General features: G+C 44.0%; 1 protein-coding gene across 1 annotated transcript in view; it reads left to right on the top strand.

The window, feature by feature from the left end:
* The window catches only part of CNOT1 (CCR4-NOT transcription complex subunit 1), a 1,177,977-nt gene that overhangs the window by 133,092 nt on the left and 1,024,157 nt on the right, over window positions 1–20,728 (top strand). Inside the window, exons 5-6 of the mRNA XM_069215998.1 lie at window positions 8,742–8,810; window positions 10,071–10,125. Of these exons, the coding sequence (XP_069072099.1) occupies window positions 8,742–8,810; window positions 10,071–10,125 (124 nt within the window). The remainder of the gene's footprint in view (window positions 1–8,741; window positions 8,811–10,070; window positions 10,126–20,728) is intronic.

Here is a 20,728-nt window from a genome sequence, read left to right as displayed (position 1 = left end):
GGGTCAGCTTCTAGATCTGGTGTTGATAGACCGCCAAACATACATCTCGCTTCAATGGTGGAACAGTATACAGGGAGTGCAGAATTATTAGGCAAATGAGTATTTTGACCATATCATCCTCTTTATGCATGTTGTCTTACTCCAAGCTGTATAGGCTTGAAAGCCTACTACCAATTAAGCATATTAGGTGATGTGCATCTCTGTAATGAGAAGGGGTGTGGTCTAATGACATCAACACCCTATATCAGGTGTGCATAATTATTAGGCAACTTCCTTTCCTTTGGCAAAATGGGTCAAAAGAAGGACTTGACAGGCTCAGAAAAGTCAAAAATAGTGAGATATCTTGCAGAGGGATGCAGCACTCTTAAAATTGCAAAGCTTCTGAAGCGTGATCATCGAACAATCAAGCGTTTCATTCAAAATAGTCAACAGGGTTGCAAGAAGCGTGTGGAAAAACCAAGGCGCAAAATAACTGCCCATGAACTGAGAAAAGTCAAGCGTGCAGCTGCCACGATGCCACTTGCCACCAGTTTGGCCATATTTCAGAGCTGCAACATCACTGGAGTGCCCAAAAGCACAAGGTGTGCAATACTCCGAGACATGGCCAAGGTAAGAATGGCTGAAAGACGACCACCACTGAACAAGACACACAAGCTGAAACGTCAAGACTGGGCCAAGAAATATCTCAAGACTGATTTTTCTAAGGTTTTATGGACTGATGAAATGAGAGTGAGTCTTGATGGACCAGATGGATGGGCCCGTGGCTGGATTGGTAAAGGGCAGAGAGCTCCAGTCCGACTCAGACGCCAGCAAGGTGGAGGTGGAGTACTGGTTTGGGCTGGTATCATCAAAGATGAGCTTGTGGGGCCTTTTCGGGTTGAGGATGGGGTCAAGCTCAACTCCCAGTCCTACTGCCAGTTCCTGGAAGACACCTTCTTCAAGCAGTGGTACAGGAAGAAGTCTGCATCCTTCAAGAAAAACATGATTTTCATGCAGGTCAATGCTCCATCACACGCGTCCAAGTACTCCACAGCGTGGCTGGCAAGAAAGGGTATAAAAGAAGGAGATCTAATGACATGGCCTCCTTGTTCACCTGATCTGAACCCCATTGAGAACCTGTGGTCCATCATCAAATGTGAGATTTACAAGAAGGGAAAACAGTACACCTCTCTGAACAGTGTCTGGGAGGCTGTGGTTGCTGCTGCACGCAATGTTGATGGTGAACAGATCAAAACACTGACCGAATCCATGGATGGCAGGCTTTTGAGTGTCCTTGCAAAGAAAGGTGGCTATATTGGTCACTGATTTGTTTTTCTTTTGTTTTTGAATGTCAGAAATGTATATGTTCGATGGCATATGTTGCTGCAGGTACACATGTTTGGCACAGTCCGCTGCCTGGTGTTGGGCTCGGAGTATTACAAGTTGTTTTTCTTCGAAGAAGTCTTTTTTGGTCACGGGACCGAAGGACTCCTCCCTCTTCGGCTCCATTGCGCATGGGCGTCGACTCCATCTTAGATTGTTTTTTTCCGCTGTCTGGTTCGGACGTATTCCTTTTCGCTCCGTGTTTCGGTTCGGAAAGTTAGTCAGAATCTCGGAAGAAAGCGTCGGTATTGTTCCGTTCGGTATCGGGATAGTTAGGTACATCGACACCGATCATCGGAAGACTTTGGGGTAGCTTCGATTCCCCCATCGGGGCCTGGTCGGCCCGACCGCGTGCGACATCGAAGCCGATGGAACGGACCCCGTTCCGTTTCTGCCCAAAATGTCACAGTAAGTATCTTTATACAGATCAGCACTTGGTCTGTAACTTGTGCTTGTCCCCCGAGCACAAGGAGGATACCTGTGAGGCCTGTCGAGCCTTCCGGTCCAGAAAAACACTCCGGGACCGAAGAGCCAGGCGTCTACAAATGGCATCCACGCCGACAAAACGTTTCGACGACGAAGAGGAAACATTCTCGGTTCCGGACTCAGAATCCGGAGACTCCGACGTCGAACAACAGCAACAAACTGTGAGTAAGACGTCAAAGTAAAACCATCGAGAAAACGAAAGCCCAGGGGACGCCACTGCCAACAGGCCATGGCTCGACCCATAAAACAGGTGACCCGTCGAAGGCGCCGAAAAAGGGCACGCCCATAGCGAAGACACCCGACTCCGGTCGAGGGACCGCCATGGAGCAACCTCGGAGCCGAGATAGCGGCTCCGAGACAAAAACAAGATACCGGCACCGAAAAACATCGGCACCGAGAATCCATGCCGAAAGGAACAAAAATTCAGTCGGTGCCGAAACCGAAAAAAAGATTCTCGGCGCCGAAAAAGACCACACCTTCATCCTACACAGAGGAACAAGGAATAAGTGGCCAGATGCACAGATTTGGACAAGAGCTCCAAAGTGTAGAATCCGACTACACACAAAAGAGACTGTACATCCAGCAAGACACAGGGAAGATATCAACCCTTCCCCCAATAATGAGGAAAAGAAGGATCGGTCTCCTCAAGGATGACGCACAACCACAAGCCAAAGTGGTTAAAAAAAGTCACGCCTCCGCCCTCTCCACCACAACAGGCATCGCCGGCACAAACACCGCCACAAATGCACTCACCAGCGCAAACTACCATAAGTCAAGATAATCAGGATCAAGACGCTTGGGACCTATACGACACCCCAGTGCCGGACAATGATCCAGATTCATACCCCACAAAGCCGTCACCGCCAGAGGACAGTACCTCATACTCACAACTGGTGGCTAGGGCTGCAGAATTCCACAATGTCCAACAACATTCCGATCCTATAGAGGATGATTTTTTATTTAACACCCTCTCGGCTACACATAGCCAATATCAATGTCTCCCAATGCTACCGGGGATGTTACGGCACGCAAAACAAATTTTTGAAGAGCCAGTAAAATCAAGAGCCATCACCCCAAGGGTGGATAAAAAATACAAACCACCACCCACAGATCCAGTGTTTATTACTTCGCAGTTACCACCTGACTCCGTAGTAGTAGGGGCAGCTCGCAAAAGAGCAAATTCCCATACATCTGGCGACGCCCCACCTCCGGACAAAGAAAGCAGAAAATTTGATGCGGCAGGAAAAAGAGTAGCATCACAGGCAGCCAACCAGTGGCGCATCGCAAATTCTCAAGCGCTGCTGGCCAGATATGACCGCGCTCACTGGGATGAGATGCAACTTCTCGTAGACCATCTTCCCCAAGAATACCAAAAAAGGGCGCAGCAAATAGTTTGAAGAGGGACAAACGATCTCAAACAATCAAATCCACTCTTCACTGGACGCAGCCGATACTGCAGCGAGAACAGTCAACACTGCTGTCACCATAAGGAGACACGCTTGGCTCCGCACTTCAGGCTTCAAACCTGAAATCCAGCAGGCTGTCCTTAATATGCCCTTCAACGAAAAACAACTTTTTGGCCCTGAAGTGGACACAGCCATTGAAAAACTTAAAAAGGACACAGACACGGCCAAGGCCATGGGCGCACTCTACTCCCCGCAGAGCAGAGGCTCTTTTAGAAAAACTCCATTTAGAGGGGGGTTTCGTGGCCAACCCACAGACACCACCAGCCAACAAACAAGAACCACACCATATCAGGGTTCCTTCCAAAGGGGAGGTTTCAGGGGATATAGAGGGGGTCAATTCCCAAGGAGTAGGGGAAGATTCCAGACTCCAAAAACACCTCCACCTAAACAGTGACTTTCAAGTCACGCAACCCCTTCACTCAACACCAGTGGGGGGAAGACTAAGCCAATTCTACCAATCTTGGCAACAGATTACAACAGACAATTGGGTATTGGCAATAATCCAACATGGCTATTGCATAGAATTCCACAAATTCCCACCAAACATCCCTCCCAAAACACGCAAAATGTCACCACAACATTTAGAACTTTTAGGACTAGAAGTTCAAGCACTACTGCAAAAGGATGCAATAGAGTTAGTACCAGTACAACAAAAAAACACAGGAGTTTACTCCCTGTACTTTCTAATTCCAAAAAAAGACAAAACATTAAGACCAATATTAGATCTCAGGACACTAAATACCTACATCATATCGGACCATTTTCACATGGTCACACTACAAGACATCATTCCACTGCTCAAACAGCAAGATTACATGACCACATTAGACCTAAAGGATGCGTACTTTCATATACCAATACACCCTTCTCACAGAAAGTACCTAAGGTTCGTATTCAAAGGAATACATTACCAATTCAAAGTGTTGCCATTCGGAATAACAACTGCACCAAGAGTGTTCACAAAATGTCTAGCAGTAGTAGCAGCACACATCAGGAGACAACAGATACATGTGTTCCCTTACCTAGACGATTGGCTAATCCAGACCAACACAGTAAAAAAATGCGCAAACGACACCACATGTGTCATACAAACCCTTCACAAACTGGGGTTTTCCATCAACTATACAAAATCACACCTAGAACCGTGTCAAACACAACAATATCTAGGAGCAACCATCAACACATCAAAGGGAATTGCCACTCCAAGTCCACAAACAGTGCAGGCATTCCACAAGGTAATAAGTGCTATGTTTCCAAACCAAAAGATACAAGCAAAATTTGTGCTAAAACTTCTAGGCATGATGTCATCATGCATAGCCATTGTCCCAAACGCAAGACTACACATGCGACCCTTACAACAGTGCCTAGCATCACAATGGTCACAGGCACAGGGTCAACTTCAAGATCTGGTGTTGGTAGACCGCCAAACATACCTCTCGCTTCTATGGTGGAACAGCAAAAATTTAAACAAAGGGCGGACATTTCAGGACCCAGTGCCTCAATACGTTATAACAACAGATGCTTCCATGACAGGGTGGGGAGCACACCTCAATCACCACAGCATTCAAGGACAATGGGATATACACCAAACAAAATTTCATATCAATTACCTAGAACTGTTAGCAGTATTTCTAGCGTTAAAAGCCTTTCAACCCATAATAACACACAAATACATTCTTGTCAAAACAGACAACATGACAACAATGTATTATTTAAACAAACAAGGAGGAACACACTCAACACAATTGTGCCTCCTAACACAAAAAATATGGCAGTGGGCGATTCACAACAACATTCGCCTAATAGCACAATTTATTCCAGGAATACAAAACCAACTAGCAGACAACCTTTCGCGAGACCACCAACAAGTCCACGAATGGGAAATTCACCCCCAAGTTCTGAACAAGTACTTTCAAATTTGGGGAACACCCCAGATAGATTTGTTCGCAACAAAAGAAAACTCAAAATGCCAAAACTTCGCATCCAGGTACCCACACCGCGAATCACAAGGCAATGCTCTTTGGATGAGTTGGTCAGGGATATTTGCATACGCTTTTCCCCCCTCTCCCTCTCCTTCCATATCTAGTAAACAAGTTGAGTCAAAACCAACTCAAACTCATACTGATAGCACCCACATGGGCAAGACAACCTTGGTATACAACTCTACTAGACCTTTCACTAGTACCGCATGTCAAACTACCCAACAGACCAGATCTGTTAACACAACACAAACAACAGATCAGGCATCCAAACCCAGCATCATTGAATCTGGCAATTTGGCTCCTGAAATCCTAGAATTCGGACACTTAGACCTCACACAAGAATGCATGGAGGTCATAAAACAAGCTAGAAAATCTTCCACTAGACACTGCTATGCATCTAAGTGGAAAAGATTTGTTTACTACTGCCATACCAATCAAATACAACCATTACATGCCTCTACGAAAGACATAGTAGGATACTTACTACATTTGCAAAAAGCAAATCTCGCTTTTTCATCTATAAAAATACACCTCGCAGCAATATCTGCTTACCTACAAACTACTCATTCATCGTCTCTATTTAGAATACCAGTTATTAAAGCATTCATGGAAGGGCTAAAAAGAATTATACCACCAAGAACACCACCAGTTCCTTCATGGAATCTTAACATCGTCTTAACAAGACTCATGGGTCCAACTTTCGAACCCATGCATTCCTGTGAAATGCAATATCTAACCTGGAAAGTCGCATTTCTCATTGCAATCACATCCCTCAGAAGAGTAAGTGAAATACAGGCATTTACCATACAAGAACCATTTATTCAAATACACAACAATAAAATAGTTCTAAGAACAAATCCAAAACTTCTGCCAAAAGTAATCTCACCATTCCATTTAAATCAAACAGTAGAATTGCCAGTGTTCTTCCCACAACCAAATTCCGTGGCTGAAAGGGCACTACATACATTAGACATCAAAAGAGCACTAATGTACTACATTGACAGAACAAAGCTAATCAGGAAAACAAAACAACTGTTCATAGCTTTTCAAAAACCACACATAGGAAATCCAATCTCTAAACAAGGCATTGCTAGATGGATAGTCAGATGTATTCAAACATGCTATCTTAAAGCCAAAACAGAATTGCCTATTACACCAAAGGCACACTCAACCAGAAAGAAAGGTGCTACAATGGCCTTTCTAGGAAACATTCCTATGAGCGAAATATGTAAGGCTGCAACCTGGTCTATGCCTCATACGTTTACTAAACACTACTGTGTAGACGTACTAAATGCACAACAAGCTACAGTGGGCCAAGCTGTACTAAGAACATTATTCCAAACTACTTCAACTCCTACAGGCTAAACCACCGCTTTTAGGGGAGGTAACTGCTTTATAGTCTATGCCAAACATGTGTATCTGCAGCAACATATGCCATCGAACTGAAAATGTCACTTACCCAGTGTACATCTGTTCGTGGCATGAGACGCTGCAGATTCACATGCGCCCACCCGCCTCCCCGGGAGCCTGTAGCCATTTCGAAGTTGATCTTGAACATTTGTAAATTTTTAAATATAGCACTTTAAACTACATCATGTACATACATGTTTACTCCATTGCATGGGCACTATTACTATAATACACAACTCCTACCTCACCCTCTGCGGGGAAAACAATCTAAGATGGAGTCGACGCCCATGCGCAACGGAGCCAAAAGGGGAGGAGTCCCTCGATCTCGTGACTCAAAAGACTTCTTCGAAGAAAAACAACTTGTAACACTCCGAGCCCAACACCAGATGGCGGGATGTGCAAAGCATGTGAATCTGCAGCGTCTCATGCCACGAACAGATGTACACTGGGTAAGTGACATTTTCCATATATATATGTGTTCAATGGCATGTGTAGCTGCAGATACACATGCTGTGCATATCCCGCCATCTAATGTTGGGGCATGATGGGATACAAGAGGTCCTGAAGGTCTTAAAGGCACGGTGCCAGTATTCTCTCTATTGGCTAACAATGCCTTTATATTCCCATGCAGTTTTCTCTTCAATACAGACTGCACTTAATGCTCTTTTGTGATCTACAGAAATGTGATTCAGTGGTTTATTTAAGGAAAACCCAGTGTAAATTATGCATTTTTAGCCTTTAATATAGGCTGCATAGAAATGGAAATACATGTATATTTGTATATAAAATACTGTGTAGATTTTTTTCCTCTATAAATTTACTTTATATATTTGATTTGTGCTCGTGGGTCCCCTAACATGGGCAGGAATATTGAGTGCTTATGACTTCGATGATTCCCCTGTAAGAAAACTAGGATCACAGGTAAGTAACTAATCCTCCTCCCTTTTGAATCTGAATTCTATACCTCATTTTTTTCAGATTGTGTAGTGGAAATGACAACTGCTTATTAGCAGAACAGCATCCTCATCTACCATACATTGCTAGTTGGTTACTCAGACTGTGGACAAAATGTTTGCTAATTTTAACTTTTTTTTTTTTAAAGCATGTGAAGTCTGGTGAAATAGCATGAAAAGTTGCTTTTAAATAAACTCTAGACGCAAATGTTATTTAATGGTGTCCTTTTGTAAATGGCAAATGTATAATCAAAATCTCCCCCCGTAACTGCTACAGATTTGAGTAGTTTCATGAATGGAACCCCATCCTATCGTTTTTAGTATTCCCCTGTGGAGGAGCTGTTTGGGGAGGTGGTGTAACAGTAGGCCACTTAATATTTGAAGTTCTGTTCTGCTCCCACACTGGGTGTCACTCGCCCAATAATAATTGCTGCCCTTCTCCTCTGTTCCTCCGGTGTGAACTCTCCCTCCACCACTTTCCTCATCTTTTTGTTTTTCATGCTAATCCAGGTTAGTCTTTGTGACTGCCTTCCTACTCCTGTGTGCCTCATTTAGACCACATACTTTCTTTCAGTGTTTGTGTATTTTTTGAATTTATTTTTTTAACCTATAGTATCTTGCTTTAAATGTCCTGACTGATACCAGTAAGCTAGAATGTATTATACATTATAGGACTGTCTCTGCCACAATTGCTTTCAAGCCAAAAGGCAGATCCCTCAGTTGATGTTTGTAGTGTATCTCTAGAGTATATTAGTTAGTGTTAATACTTTCTTTTTCAGTGCTCTGCTTATGCGTACGTTTCCCTACATATGTTTCCTGAACTCAAGCATTGTATCTTACACTGCCTGTCCTTTCCTTAATTTGCAGCAGTGAGTGGCTCATCTCCCCCATACAAGTTTAGTAGTATGCTATAAATTAAATCCATTCTATAAATTTAATTTAGTGTGTTTTTTTTTTATTTATTTTATTTTTTTAAATCCACCACAATCGCTCTACCTGTAAGATGTACTTTACTAATCTTGAGTGTTCTGGTTGGTAGTGTGTTATATCCCAAAAATTAATTATGTTAATCTTTGTTTCAGAGTATTAAGCCTTCTCCCCATCTATTTACCCAGCTCAGTAAAGTTCTTAAGTTGAGCAAAGTGCAAGAGGTGAGTGTTCAAGGTAGTAGGAAGAAAAATTGCAATTTTTTTTTTTTTTGGTATGAAAATGTCAGTAAGGTACTATCTTAACCTAAATTATCAATTAGTTGAAGTAGTTTTTGGTGGAATGTTGATCTCTTATGCCTTCCTGATTCGGTTTAGAATCTAGAGGAGCAGCGCTTTTTTGATTTTCAAATTGTTTTGTTATGTTGGTATATGCAGTGTACACAACGTCACCTTTGCAAATGCACTGTGAACTTTCTGTATTACAAGGGAACAGTGTTCCTATTGCTTTCTCATGGTGGAAAAGAACTGCTGCAGATAACTTACTCACAGCCTTGCGACTATCCAAGTTACAATATGAGAGATTGATATTGATCCTTTAGCCCTTGGTGAGGTTTCAGGACAGTTGTATGCCGCCTGCAACCAGTAAACGATATGGGCGGCAGCAACAGATCTTATGGAAACTGTAAAGCGCCTTTATTCTGGTTGCCTGTAACTAGTGTATGCAATGTGCTGCTACTCTTTCACTTTTCCACTGCTAATTCTTAATGACTAAGTGGTTTTAATTTACAAGTTTGGCATTAGGCAATGTCCTCACCTTAAAGCTACCCACATTTTCTTGTTTTGTTTTATCGTGTTTGTTGGATGGCTCCTTGGCTGGTTGTAACCAATAAGTTCCAACACATTACTCTACCTCCTAAGTATCCTGTAAAGAGGATTTGCTTTGGCTTTTATGTCTGCAGGTTACGCTTAGTCACTCAGGCCTCCTGTAATCCCTCCTGATAATTATTGTGCCAGTTGTATTGCGCACTCCTACAGTTTAGTGGTTACAGCTTTGATACAGGATTATTTGTAATACTAGCTACCAGTGACCAACTTGGATATTCATTTTCAAGGATATGGTTTATTTAAAGTATTGTACCTGGACATTAGTCATCCTGATTATTTGGACTGGTCCTGCTTTCAAAACGTGCAAGGATTCATCCAAACGTGCATTGGTTTTTGTACAGATTAATTGGAAAACTAGGAAACCTGTAGAATCCGATGTCTTCATCGCTCATCAGTAAATGAATTCTTCATTTGCTGTCTACATATTGCCCTTAACAGCCCGTTGTTGACCTGCTCTATATTTGTGGGAAGTTTGTTAAAGTGAGTGAATGTTTTGGAGACTTGTTACCCAAGCATTTAGTTGTGTTTGTACTGCTGTGTAATAACTGCACCTACTGTCACTGAGAAGCACCTGATATTAACTGATCTCTCCTTCAGGTTATTTTTGGTCTTGCTTTGTTGAGTTCATCCAGCTCAGAACTTCGAGCCTTCGGTAAGTAATAATTCCTGACTGAACTAGACTGAGTTTTAGAAATGTTCTTGTTCCCTGATAAATGAACACTTAAACTGTCAAGGTTTACGTTTTCTGGTCCCACAGGTTCTCATCAGTGAAGTATAAATGTTTAGAATTGCTACTATTAACCTTTTTAAAAAAAAAAAAAAAAAAATGCTGGTTGTTTGCTGATTAATGTATTAGTTGCAATAATTTGCCCGTATGCAGTCTTTGACTGCTTTGTTCGCCTAACCATTGCCTTCTGTTGTCCAGCTTCTAGGAATAGAGTTAAACCAGAGCAAACGTCCTGGACTACTAAGAATGTAACTAGCAAACTATTAAATGTAAAACAGTTGGGAGTGACGCTGCGACAAACTGGCGCAATAGGCCATTGCTCGGTTTCTGTGATTTAAGGCTGACAGATGCGAAACTGTAACAATTTAAGTAGCTGTTCACCATAAAGGGACTATATAGTCTGCTGTCAGACTTTGACACAGAATGACTTAAAGTCCCAGTTTGACCTTTGCACTGGACTTTAAGTTACATATTTTTTTTAAACAAGGGAAATTATTACTAATATACTTAGACTGTAGAATAAGCTTCCAATTCCCTTTGCACATCCACTAACCACTTATTTTCTGCAATGCTATCGTGTGCATTGATGTGTTCTAAGTCCTGAAAAAGTACTCCTGGTTTCTTACATCATTGAACACTACGCCATTCTTTTGTTGAGAAATGCTATCTTGACTTTTTTTTGTTTGAGGTAGTCACACTGGAATGTCGATCAAATCTCACTTCCTAGTTTCAAAAATGCTTATACTGGTATACTGGACAATTCACTTAATTTTAGCTGTGAATGGGACCCCATTTTGTTTTCTCTTCCTTAGTTTAAAAAAAAAAAAATTTGATGACTTGTTATCACTTTATCTTAAAGTCCTTATGTGGATTTTAATAATAGAAAATAAATTAACGGTTCAAATTGCCTTTGGAAATTAGTTTTTCATTATTTTAACGCATGTGCTGTTTCAGGTGAGACTTATCTCTTGTGTATCCCAGTTTTTTCCCCCTTCTTTATCAGGAAAAGAAACATCTAGTAGCCCACCTGTTCCTTATCATTGGTTGGCTTTAACATCTCTCATCTCCTTGCTTCTGATTGGTTAACATGTTTGGCTTTGTGTGCTTGCACTTTGTCTTTGTGTTTGTCTGTACTGTGGAGCGTGGAGCATGGACCAGTTACACCTCCTGTCAGAGGCTACAAACCCTCCCCCAACTCCCTTGCTTGAACCGGCCCCTCACTGTTCCCTGCGTCGTGGCTGCTTCTACCCATCCCGTACCCTTATCATTGCTGATTACATTCTTTTCAAATCCAACTATTTCTTCAGAAACCGTTATTGTTTGTCTATTTGTCAAGAACTAAAGGCATTGTTTGGAAAAAAAATAAAGCTTGGGATTGTTCCCAATAGACCCAGCCCAGTCAAACAACACCTAAAGACTGGAAAACGAAAATAACTGGAGAGAGCAAGCAGAAGCCTGTGCTGAACAGGGACTAAAGATGCAAAAGTTGGATTAAAAACTATGCAGCCTGAGTACTCGGTGCACCAGCGCTTATCTGCACCTGCAGCGGGTGTCAAAGCAGCGTTTTGGCCACCAACACTCATTCTATTATAAATTAATCACTGGCCAGACCTTCTGGGATGCAAATGTGAGAGGGGGAAAAAATGCAAAATGTATGCTACTGCATTCCAAAATTTGTGGAATCTTAGCAGCAGGCATAATATGTGCTTTTTGTAAAAATATTGCTCAAAATTACCCAGCAGTAAACAGTAATGTAAGATCTTTCATGCAGAAAATCTGAAGCACTTTTGGTTAACACTAAGTGTCTTGCATTCTGTGCCTCTGTTAGATTGTATTTTTTTGCTTCGTTATTGTAATATTCGCCGATCACATACTCATGCTATGTGTGGATGCATTTTGGACAATGACCATTTTAAACCGCATACACATCAGCAAAGCACGGGCTAACTGGATGATACCACTGAAAAGTTGCTGCTGTGCTTGCCTGTGTCTGTCGTTAAGTGGCTTTTGACCGCAAATATTTTGGGAAAGGTTTCTGCTGTATGAGAAAACTAATGCATTCATGTGCCGTATAGGAAACTGTTCAACAAAATAGTTGTTAGATTACTGAAATCCTAAAAAAGGCTTTCTGCACATTGGTTACAGGAGACCTGTCCGCCAGTTCTTCACCATCCTTTATTTGGCTCAGCGACAGTGCAGAGCCATTAAAAGGTAGATCAGCCTAATTTGTCATTTGTACGGGTACTTTAGTTAAAAAAAAAAAAAAGACATTTTCGAAAGGTGCAGATCGTCGGGTTTATTTTTGGTCAGATTGTAATATCATGAGGTTTGACTGACGTGGAGCCGCCTCGTTACCCTACTTGCAGGACTAAGCAAAACTCATTTTTATCTGACTGATTAATTCCCCGGCATGCATATTAATACAGCTTTAGGCTTAGATTTCCTGAGTCTGTGCATACATTCTGGGTCCCACCTTACTTTGCTTACTGATGTCTGTAGTGCTGAAATGTACTGATATGAGGACTATGAGTAACAGAATGAAAAGACCATGACTAAAGAAAATGTGAAACCTTAACACTTTGTCACCAAACACCTTTGCCAAGCCGACCCTCACATGGGTACTTTTTTTCAGTATTCTACCGTACAAGACAATTCTTCCATGAAATGTTTTCTTTAATTGCAAGGACTGTTTTTGGTTGGCAGTAAGTCACTAATTATTTTCACATTTTGAACTATTTAATGATCAAGGTCGAATGATTATCTTCTTGCATACTTTGTTTCATACTTTTATGAACTGTCAGGGTTGCAGTTAACTAGTAATTTTGTTTCCCTCAAAATATAGGTGTTTTTGGTATAACATACCGAAACACTATAGAGAATACTCTTGACATGGCAAGTTGTACAAACTTTGTCAAAGTTAGCACACAATATAATCAATGAACAAATGACAAAGTTGGAGCATTGTTACTTTAATTTCATATCCAGGTATGTGTAATTCCATTGTTCAGCTTGCAGGTTAAGCACAGCCTTTATCTGCAAATTTGCTTTGCATTTGTGGTATGGCAGGTACGGTTTGTGTTCTGGATCTTGCACTGGTGGCTTCATTACTATCTGACAGACTTTGAGCTGTGGATTCCTTAGTTTAGGATTAACCCCAGGTGTCAGACTGGATCTGGAAATTGTTTTTGTGAGCAGTACCTATGCATACCAGTTAGTGTTGCTGTTGGGCTCTACGTGACATCTGTGCCAGAAGTGTGCTTTAATAGGCTCCCCCCCCCCCCCCCCCCCCCCCCCAAAAAAAAACCACACCTGTTGGAGGTTCAATAAAAGGGTTCTTTTCCACCTAGCGGAACATCACCTCTGACAAGTGGGGAGTTGGATATTATCCTACATGATTGTCTGTAATTCTCTTCCACACTTTCAAATATTCCACCTCACCAACTTTCACCAGAACATCAGCAGTTGCCCAGGGAAGAAGTTCTGGCACTCCTTGTAGAAAGCTGGCTCTTTATATAGTATTCCAAAAAAGAGGAATGCTGTGTAGAGTCCAGATGTCCCCTTAGAAGTGGACAGGGATTTCTTTAAAAATCCCAAGTGCTCTATTTCTATATGGTGGTCAAGCAGCTTAGGCTAATCAAAGGTGAGAGTTAGACATTTGCTGACACACACACACACACACACAACTTGGCAACGACTTGCAGGATTGTTCTACTGGAGTTAAGGTAAGTATGGGGCAGCGTCCAAGGCAGCAAGCACCAACAGCTCACTTCGTGAGGCACTGGGGTGTCTGTGTGTAAAGGTGCTTTACAGCGTTGCATGTCCCTTACACTTTAGTGGGAGACTGTCTTGGGGAAAAGAGGCTGTAGTGGGGACTTGGGTGGCCATTCCAGCTGAACCCTAGAGGGGCCCTCAGGTCTCAAGGGTCTTGGGTACACAGGGCCACCATTGGTCCACAGCAACTCAGACTGGGTAGGTTTGTGTGTGCAGTGGTGTTTTGTCTGGCAGGGCTGCGTTGTGAACACTCCTCATGCTTCGGGGTTTCTGCATAAGAGGCTGCAGGCGGTGACTGGGGGACCAATCTGACCACTCACAAGATGAAGCTCAGCTCTGGAGGGTCTTGGGACCTCGTTGGCCCACTTCGACGCTGAGGGGCTGACTGCAGTGGGGCTTTTGGTGTCTGGTTTTCCACAGTCCGGGCTCTCACGGTTTTTCTTGGATGCCTACAGAGTGCAGGGGAGTAGTTCCTCTGCTCCAAGTGGAGATGCTGGTGGTTCTTTGAAGTGCTGGCAGTCCTGCCAGGCTTTTGGAGACAGAAGCTGCAGGATGAGTTTACTTTGCCACAGTTGTCAAGAACAGCAGACCGGGCTTGGGACCAAGTCAGTTGCTGCTGTTCAGTACTTACTTTTTGTGGCTCTTTGGTGTACTTCTTAGGTTGGTACAATCTGACTTCCTTGTTAGGGGCCACCTAAATATGGATTTGTAGAGGCGTTAAGGGGAGTGAAGTGTAGTAGCCAATGAGATACTTATACTTGGGGTCACTAAACCTCCTATATGACCACTTTCTTTGGAAAGTGGGCATAACCTGTCCCAGAGTGCCTAATTCCAGACACAAAAGATGGTGGAATTCCTATTTTCGTATACACTTCAGGCAGCTCACCCTAGGGGTGTGACTAGCCTTGGAATGTAACATGCCTCCTATCTAATTTCCCACCTGTCTTGGTGCCAAATGGCCTCAGGGCAGAGGGTGGGATCTCCCAGGACTGGGGAGACCAGAGTCGCAAATCAAAGGTGGCAGGGACTTTAGAGTCCTTGACATTGGCATGCTAAATCATTAGCCATTCTGCTGGAGAAAGATCACTCACTGAGGTCTGATTAGCAGGCCTCAGTGCACTGTCAGTTCAAAACCAGCATCTAGTAGTTCTCAAGGGGGCAAACATTTAGGGGTCATCTGCAAAGAAGTCCAGTTTTTTACACTCCGCAAAAAAAAGGGGCCATAGAACCAGTGCCACTGCACCAGCAGGGCGCAGGAGTTTATTCCCAAAAACAATAGGTCTCTAATACCAGTCTTAGATCTCAGACCCCTAATTGAGCACATTCAATCACAGCACATTCATATGACCGCTCTTCCAAGATTACAACAAAACGACTTCATGGCTGCATTTGACCTCGGGGACGCTTATTTCCACAGTCCTATCATCCGGCGTATCGCCAATATGTATGGTGTCTAATGAATGGGCTGCATTTCCAATTCAGTGTGATTCCCTTCGGGGTCGCAACCACCCCCAGAGTCTTCACCAAATGTCTTGCAGTAGCAGAGCCTCAACTCGGCACAGTCTTTCTATATCTAGATGACTGGCTCATCAAAAGTACAACTCCTCAAGTGCTTCCAGCTCGCTCAGGCCATCATAAAGCTACTTCATCAACTAGGCTTTACCATCCATGCAGTCAAATCCCACCTCCAACCCCTTCAAATGCAACCCTAGTTGGGAACCATCCTTGACTCACAGGTGGCGATAACTTACCCCAATGCTGCCAGGATTCAGTTCTTCCAGGCCCTCATTCCCCACTTCCAGCATCATTAGCAGATAAGTTGGGACAGCTGTGCGTCTCTTCGGTATGATTGCTTATTGCATAGCCATAGTACCTCATGCCAGACTGAATATGTATCCGTTGCAAGAATGCTTAGAACACTAATGGACTCAAGTGGAGGGTCAACTGGAAGATCTAGTGTCAGTCTGCCATCAAGCATATCATTCTGCAGTGGTGGAACACCAATAATGTTTTAAAAAGATGGCCTTTCTTAGTCCCTGTTCTGCAGCAAGCCATAATAAAGGACACCAGCTGAAAACATCTCTATCAATTACCTAGTGTTGCTAGCTGTTCACTTTGCTCTCAAAGCCTTTGTTCCTCAACTGATTGGCAAGGTAGTCCTGCTCAGAACAGACAAAATTACTACCATATATTAACTCAAAAGCAGATGGGCCCAAGGACCCCTCAGCTTTCTCATCTAGCCCAAACTATTTGAAAGTGGGCTCTCGGGTACAACATTCACTTGTTAGCGGAATACCTTCTGGGAGTGGACAGTTTTGTGGATCTCCTCAGCATGACTTGCCAATAAGGTCCATGAGTGGCAACCTCACCTACAAGTCCTCCATACTTTTGATGTTGGCATCAAACACAAATAGACCTTTACGTCCAAGTTCCCATTGTCCAGGTGCTGTGCAGTATGTATGAGCTGGTGCAGGATATTTGCTTGTGCTTTTCCACCTCTCCCACTGCTTACGTCTGTGGTTCGCAAGCTTCAGCAGACATCTCTCACCCTCATCCTAGTGAGTGCAGCAACCATAGTTCACCATGCTCCTAGAACTTAGTAGGTCCCCCAGAAGGGACTGCTGAGCAGGCAGGACCTTCTCACGCAAAGCCATTGTAGGAAGCTGGCCCTTTATGTGTTGTCAGTGCTGTGTGAAGAGTCCAGGGGTTCTCCAGTGAGTGGACAGGACTTGCTATGCAATCCCAAAGTGCTCTATTTGGAGGTAGTGTGGTCGAGCAGCATTAGACTTAACACAGAAGAGTGCAAAACATCCACAAATACACTAGTCAATAAATGAGACCCACAACTCAATTAGGATATACAGGAAAGTACCCTCTTTTTGGCATGGTTACCCCCATTTGTTTTGCTTATCAGTATGCTTTGACTGTTTTCACTGGGATCCTGCTAACCAGGAACGCAGTGATTGTGCTTTCTCCCTCTAAATGTGGTTGTTTAGGACATTGCGCACCCCACAATTGGCATACTGGTGCCCCCATACAAGTTCCTAGTATATGGTACTTGGGTACCCGGGGCATTGGGGCACCAGGGATTCTCCATGGGCTTCGGCATGTATTGTGCCACCCTTGTGAGCCCATGCAAAATGTCTGCAGGCGTGCCATTGCAGTCTGCACGAAAAGTTGCATACACCCTTTTACTACAGGTCACTGCACCAGGTAAGTCACCCCTATGGTAGGCCCTCCTAGGCCAGAGGAAATGGTGCAGGTACCTGTGTGAGGGCACCCCTGTATGAGCAGAGGGCCCCTACAACATCCAGACTTCGTAAGGGCATTTTACCCATGTACTGGACACAGGTGTCCAGCTACATAATGTTAACTCCGAACCTGGGCATGTTTGGTATCAAACATGTCAGAATAATACCTCATTACTGTTGCCAGTATTGATTGTATGATTCCATGCACTCCGGGGGCTCCTTAGAGGACCCCCCAGTATTGTCCCTACCAGTCTGAGGTTTTCTGGGTAGCCTGTGTTGCTGCCACCCCACAGACAGGTTACTGCCCTTCTGTTACTTGATCTGCTCAGGCAGGGGAAGGCAGGGCAAAGGATTTCCTTTGAGATAGGGCGGCAACCCCCTTTCGCCTTAGAAATAGGTGACATAGCTTGGGAGAGGTAGCCTGCCAAAGCCACCAGTATTCTTTGAAGGGCAAATTTGGTGCCCTCCTTGCATAATCTGGTTTGCAACAGTACAGGGACCCCCCCACGGTCCCTTCTCTGGCACGAAACTGTACAAAGGAAAGAGAGGGACCACTTCCCTGTCAATCACCATCCCAGGGGTGGTACCTAGAACTCCTCCAGGTGGCCACTTGATTCTGCCTTCTTGAATCCAAGATATGCAGAGGCACCGGGGAGCATCTGAGTTGCTAGGTTGATATCACAGGCGCCCCCCCCAAGAAGGTGGTCACCATGCTATGTGCCCAATTCCCCTCTTTGTGGTCTATTTAGGGTCTCTCTCTTGGGTGGGTCCCCTGATTTCGACATGCAAGATTCCAGCAGGATCCCTCTGCATAGTTTACTTCATCTTCTGGCCACTGGAACCGCAATCCAACAACCTGCAACTCCAGTGATGACTCTGCTTTGCAACATTGTTTCTCTGGCTGTTTTTGGCAACTGCAAGATTTCCCTGGCTTGCATCCTCAAAGGTCGAAGAGCCTACACCAAAAAGTAAGAAGGAATATGCCTTGGAGCCAAGGAGTCATTCCCCTGCATCTGCAGGCACCAACTGCAACGACAATTGGCTGTGTGGGTCTGCTTTCCTCCAGAACTGCGTGGAGGAGACTGTAAGCCCTTGACTCTCCTTGCAGGACAGTATCCCTGTGCACCACGACTCTTGCAGCTGCCAAGACGTGTTTGCTCCTGCTCCAAGGGATCTTCAGACTCAATGTAGCCCTGGCCCCCAGCACTTCTTCCTGCCAAGCACAGTCTCTTCTCTGCTTCTTCAGTGACTTGGGAAACCTCTCCAGGTGTGCTGAGTGGGCCTCACTGCAACTGCTGTACCTGCTGCCAGTCTGTTGCCTGTGGGAGTACCTCCTCTTTTGTGAACTCTTCTGACTGCTGAGTGTCCCCTCAGACTCCCTTCGGTCGAGTCCCTTGGGCCTAGCTGGTCCTCTTCAGCCTTGCAACTTTTTCTTCATTGGCATTAGCCAAGGCTTGTTGGTGGTTCTCTGTCCCCACTGAAATACTGCAACCAGACCGCGGACATCATCTGCATCGATTCATGGACTCTTCTGTGCTGCACAGCTGGTCTTCTTTGTCCCACGTTGACCTGGTCCTGCATCTGCAGGAGGATGGGTGGTGGCTCCTGCCACGACTGGACACTCTGTCACGAACTGGACTTGGTCCTCTTCTTTGCAGGTCCTTTTCTTCCAGAATCCACCTTTGGGTCCTTTCAGTCGTGTTTGGGTCTTGCATAAACCTTTTCCTAAGTCCTCCTGTTGGGTTTACGGAAAACTGGGTAATTACCTCTGCTCTCCTGGTCACTAGAGAATCCCTCTGGTACTCGCCTCTTGGGGTTCTTAGTTCCTCCATCTCCCCTCCAACGATTCCATATCCTTGGCTGTGTCTGTATCTTGCGTTCCACTTTCTTAGTATTTGGTTTGCCCTCCCCTAGGACCCTCGCTATTTTCTATCACTTTTGCCAATGCTTGTTGCTTTTTATGCTCCTTAGTGATTGGTATTGTTTATATAATAGTGTGTTTACGCACAACCACATCCTTCCCATGAGGAGGAGGGACTCCACCGTCTGGACCCAAAAAGGGCGTTGGCATTCTACCTCAATCGAACTAAAGATTTCCGGGTGGACGATCAACTCTTTGGGTATGTGGGTGTGAAAAAAAGGGAAGGCGGTGCAAAAACGTACCATCTCTCGATGGGTGATTCTTTGCATCAAAATGTCCTACGGTTTGGCCAAGAAGCAACCTCCTGAAGGCTTGCATTCTCTTTCCACCAGAGCAACTGCTGCTTCCACTGTTAGGACGTGGAGTTCCTGTCCTGGATATCTGCCAGACGGCTGCGTGGGTGTCCCTGCACACGTTTGCTAAGCACTGCTGTCTGGACAGTCGGGTCAGTCGAGACAGCTATTTTGGTCATTCGGTCCTACAGGACTTTCTAGTATGATCTTGGTTCGCAGCCCACCACCGAGTATGGCATTGCTTGGGTATCTATTCTAAGGTAAGAAATCTGCAACTAGCGGTCTCCATTTTTTAAATTTTTTTTTGCAACACTGTGTGGCTCTTTCATGTGTGAGTACTGTGACTGTAGTGGTATTGAATAAGCTTTGCATGTCTCCTAGATGAGTCTTGGCTGCTCATCCACAGCTACCTCTAGAGAGGCCAGGCTTCCTAGACACTGTCGACATTTCACTAATAGGGGATACTTGGACGTGTTATACGGTGATAACGCCAAAGGTGCTCACCATGCCAGCTTCGTACAGGGGATCAATGTACAAGAATCTTCATGTATGTCTAGGCATGTGTTTTTTCAGGTGCCTGATATAGATGTATACTGAAGTAAGGTAGGATATTTTTCTGGGTGTTTCCTTGCACATTATTTTGTAGGGTACACTATAGCTGTTTGACACAAATTCCTGTAATGAACAGGAATCTGATACCATGATGAATGTCCGAGACCCGTAAGGGCTCATAAGAATGGTCAGAAACATGTTGTCTTGAGTGAGCACCACAAACATTATCATGGTTTCACCTTATTTTTTTTTAACAATACGTGTGTTACCCATTTAATGAAGGAAGTAGTATCGGGGGTGAACACAAGGCATTATAAATTATTTTTTTTTTTTTTTTTTTTTTTTTTTACAAATCTGGATCCCCGTCTTTTTATCCAGTTATCATTTATCAGAAACTCCCCTCTGCTCAAAAGGAGCTAGATGGTTGAGTCCTCCCTGATGGCATTAATCCTACCTAAGAGGGGAGTAGAAGTCAAGGGTGAAGCATGACACTATGAAGTGTGTGAGACTTCTACTTCCATAACAGGAAATTACCCTTGTGTGGTCTAGTGAGCCCAAGCAGTTCAGTCGAGAGATGTCCTCTATGATAAAAAAAAATAGGAAGATGTCTTCTCTAGAGCAGTCATATTTTTGAGTTTGTTATGAATAGGGGTATTCTCTTCCAGGGGATCCTCATCAATAGTCATAAACATTGAATATTCCCGCCCTTGTGCGGGGACCCCGGAGCATATATATATAAA

The sequence above is a fragment of the Pleurodeles waltl genome, chromosome 12 (assembly GCF_031143425.1).
Source record: "Pleurodeles waltl isolate 20211129_DDA chromosome 12, aPleWal1.hap1.20221129, whole genome shotgun sequence".
In the NCBI taxonomy this organism is placed as follows: Eukaryota; Metazoa; Chordata; class Amphibia; order Caudata; family Salamandridae; genus Pleurodeles; species Pleurodeles waltl.
The sequence above is the reverse complement of the archived record's forward strand: the minus strand, read 5'-3'. Positions and strand labels throughout refer to the sequence as shown.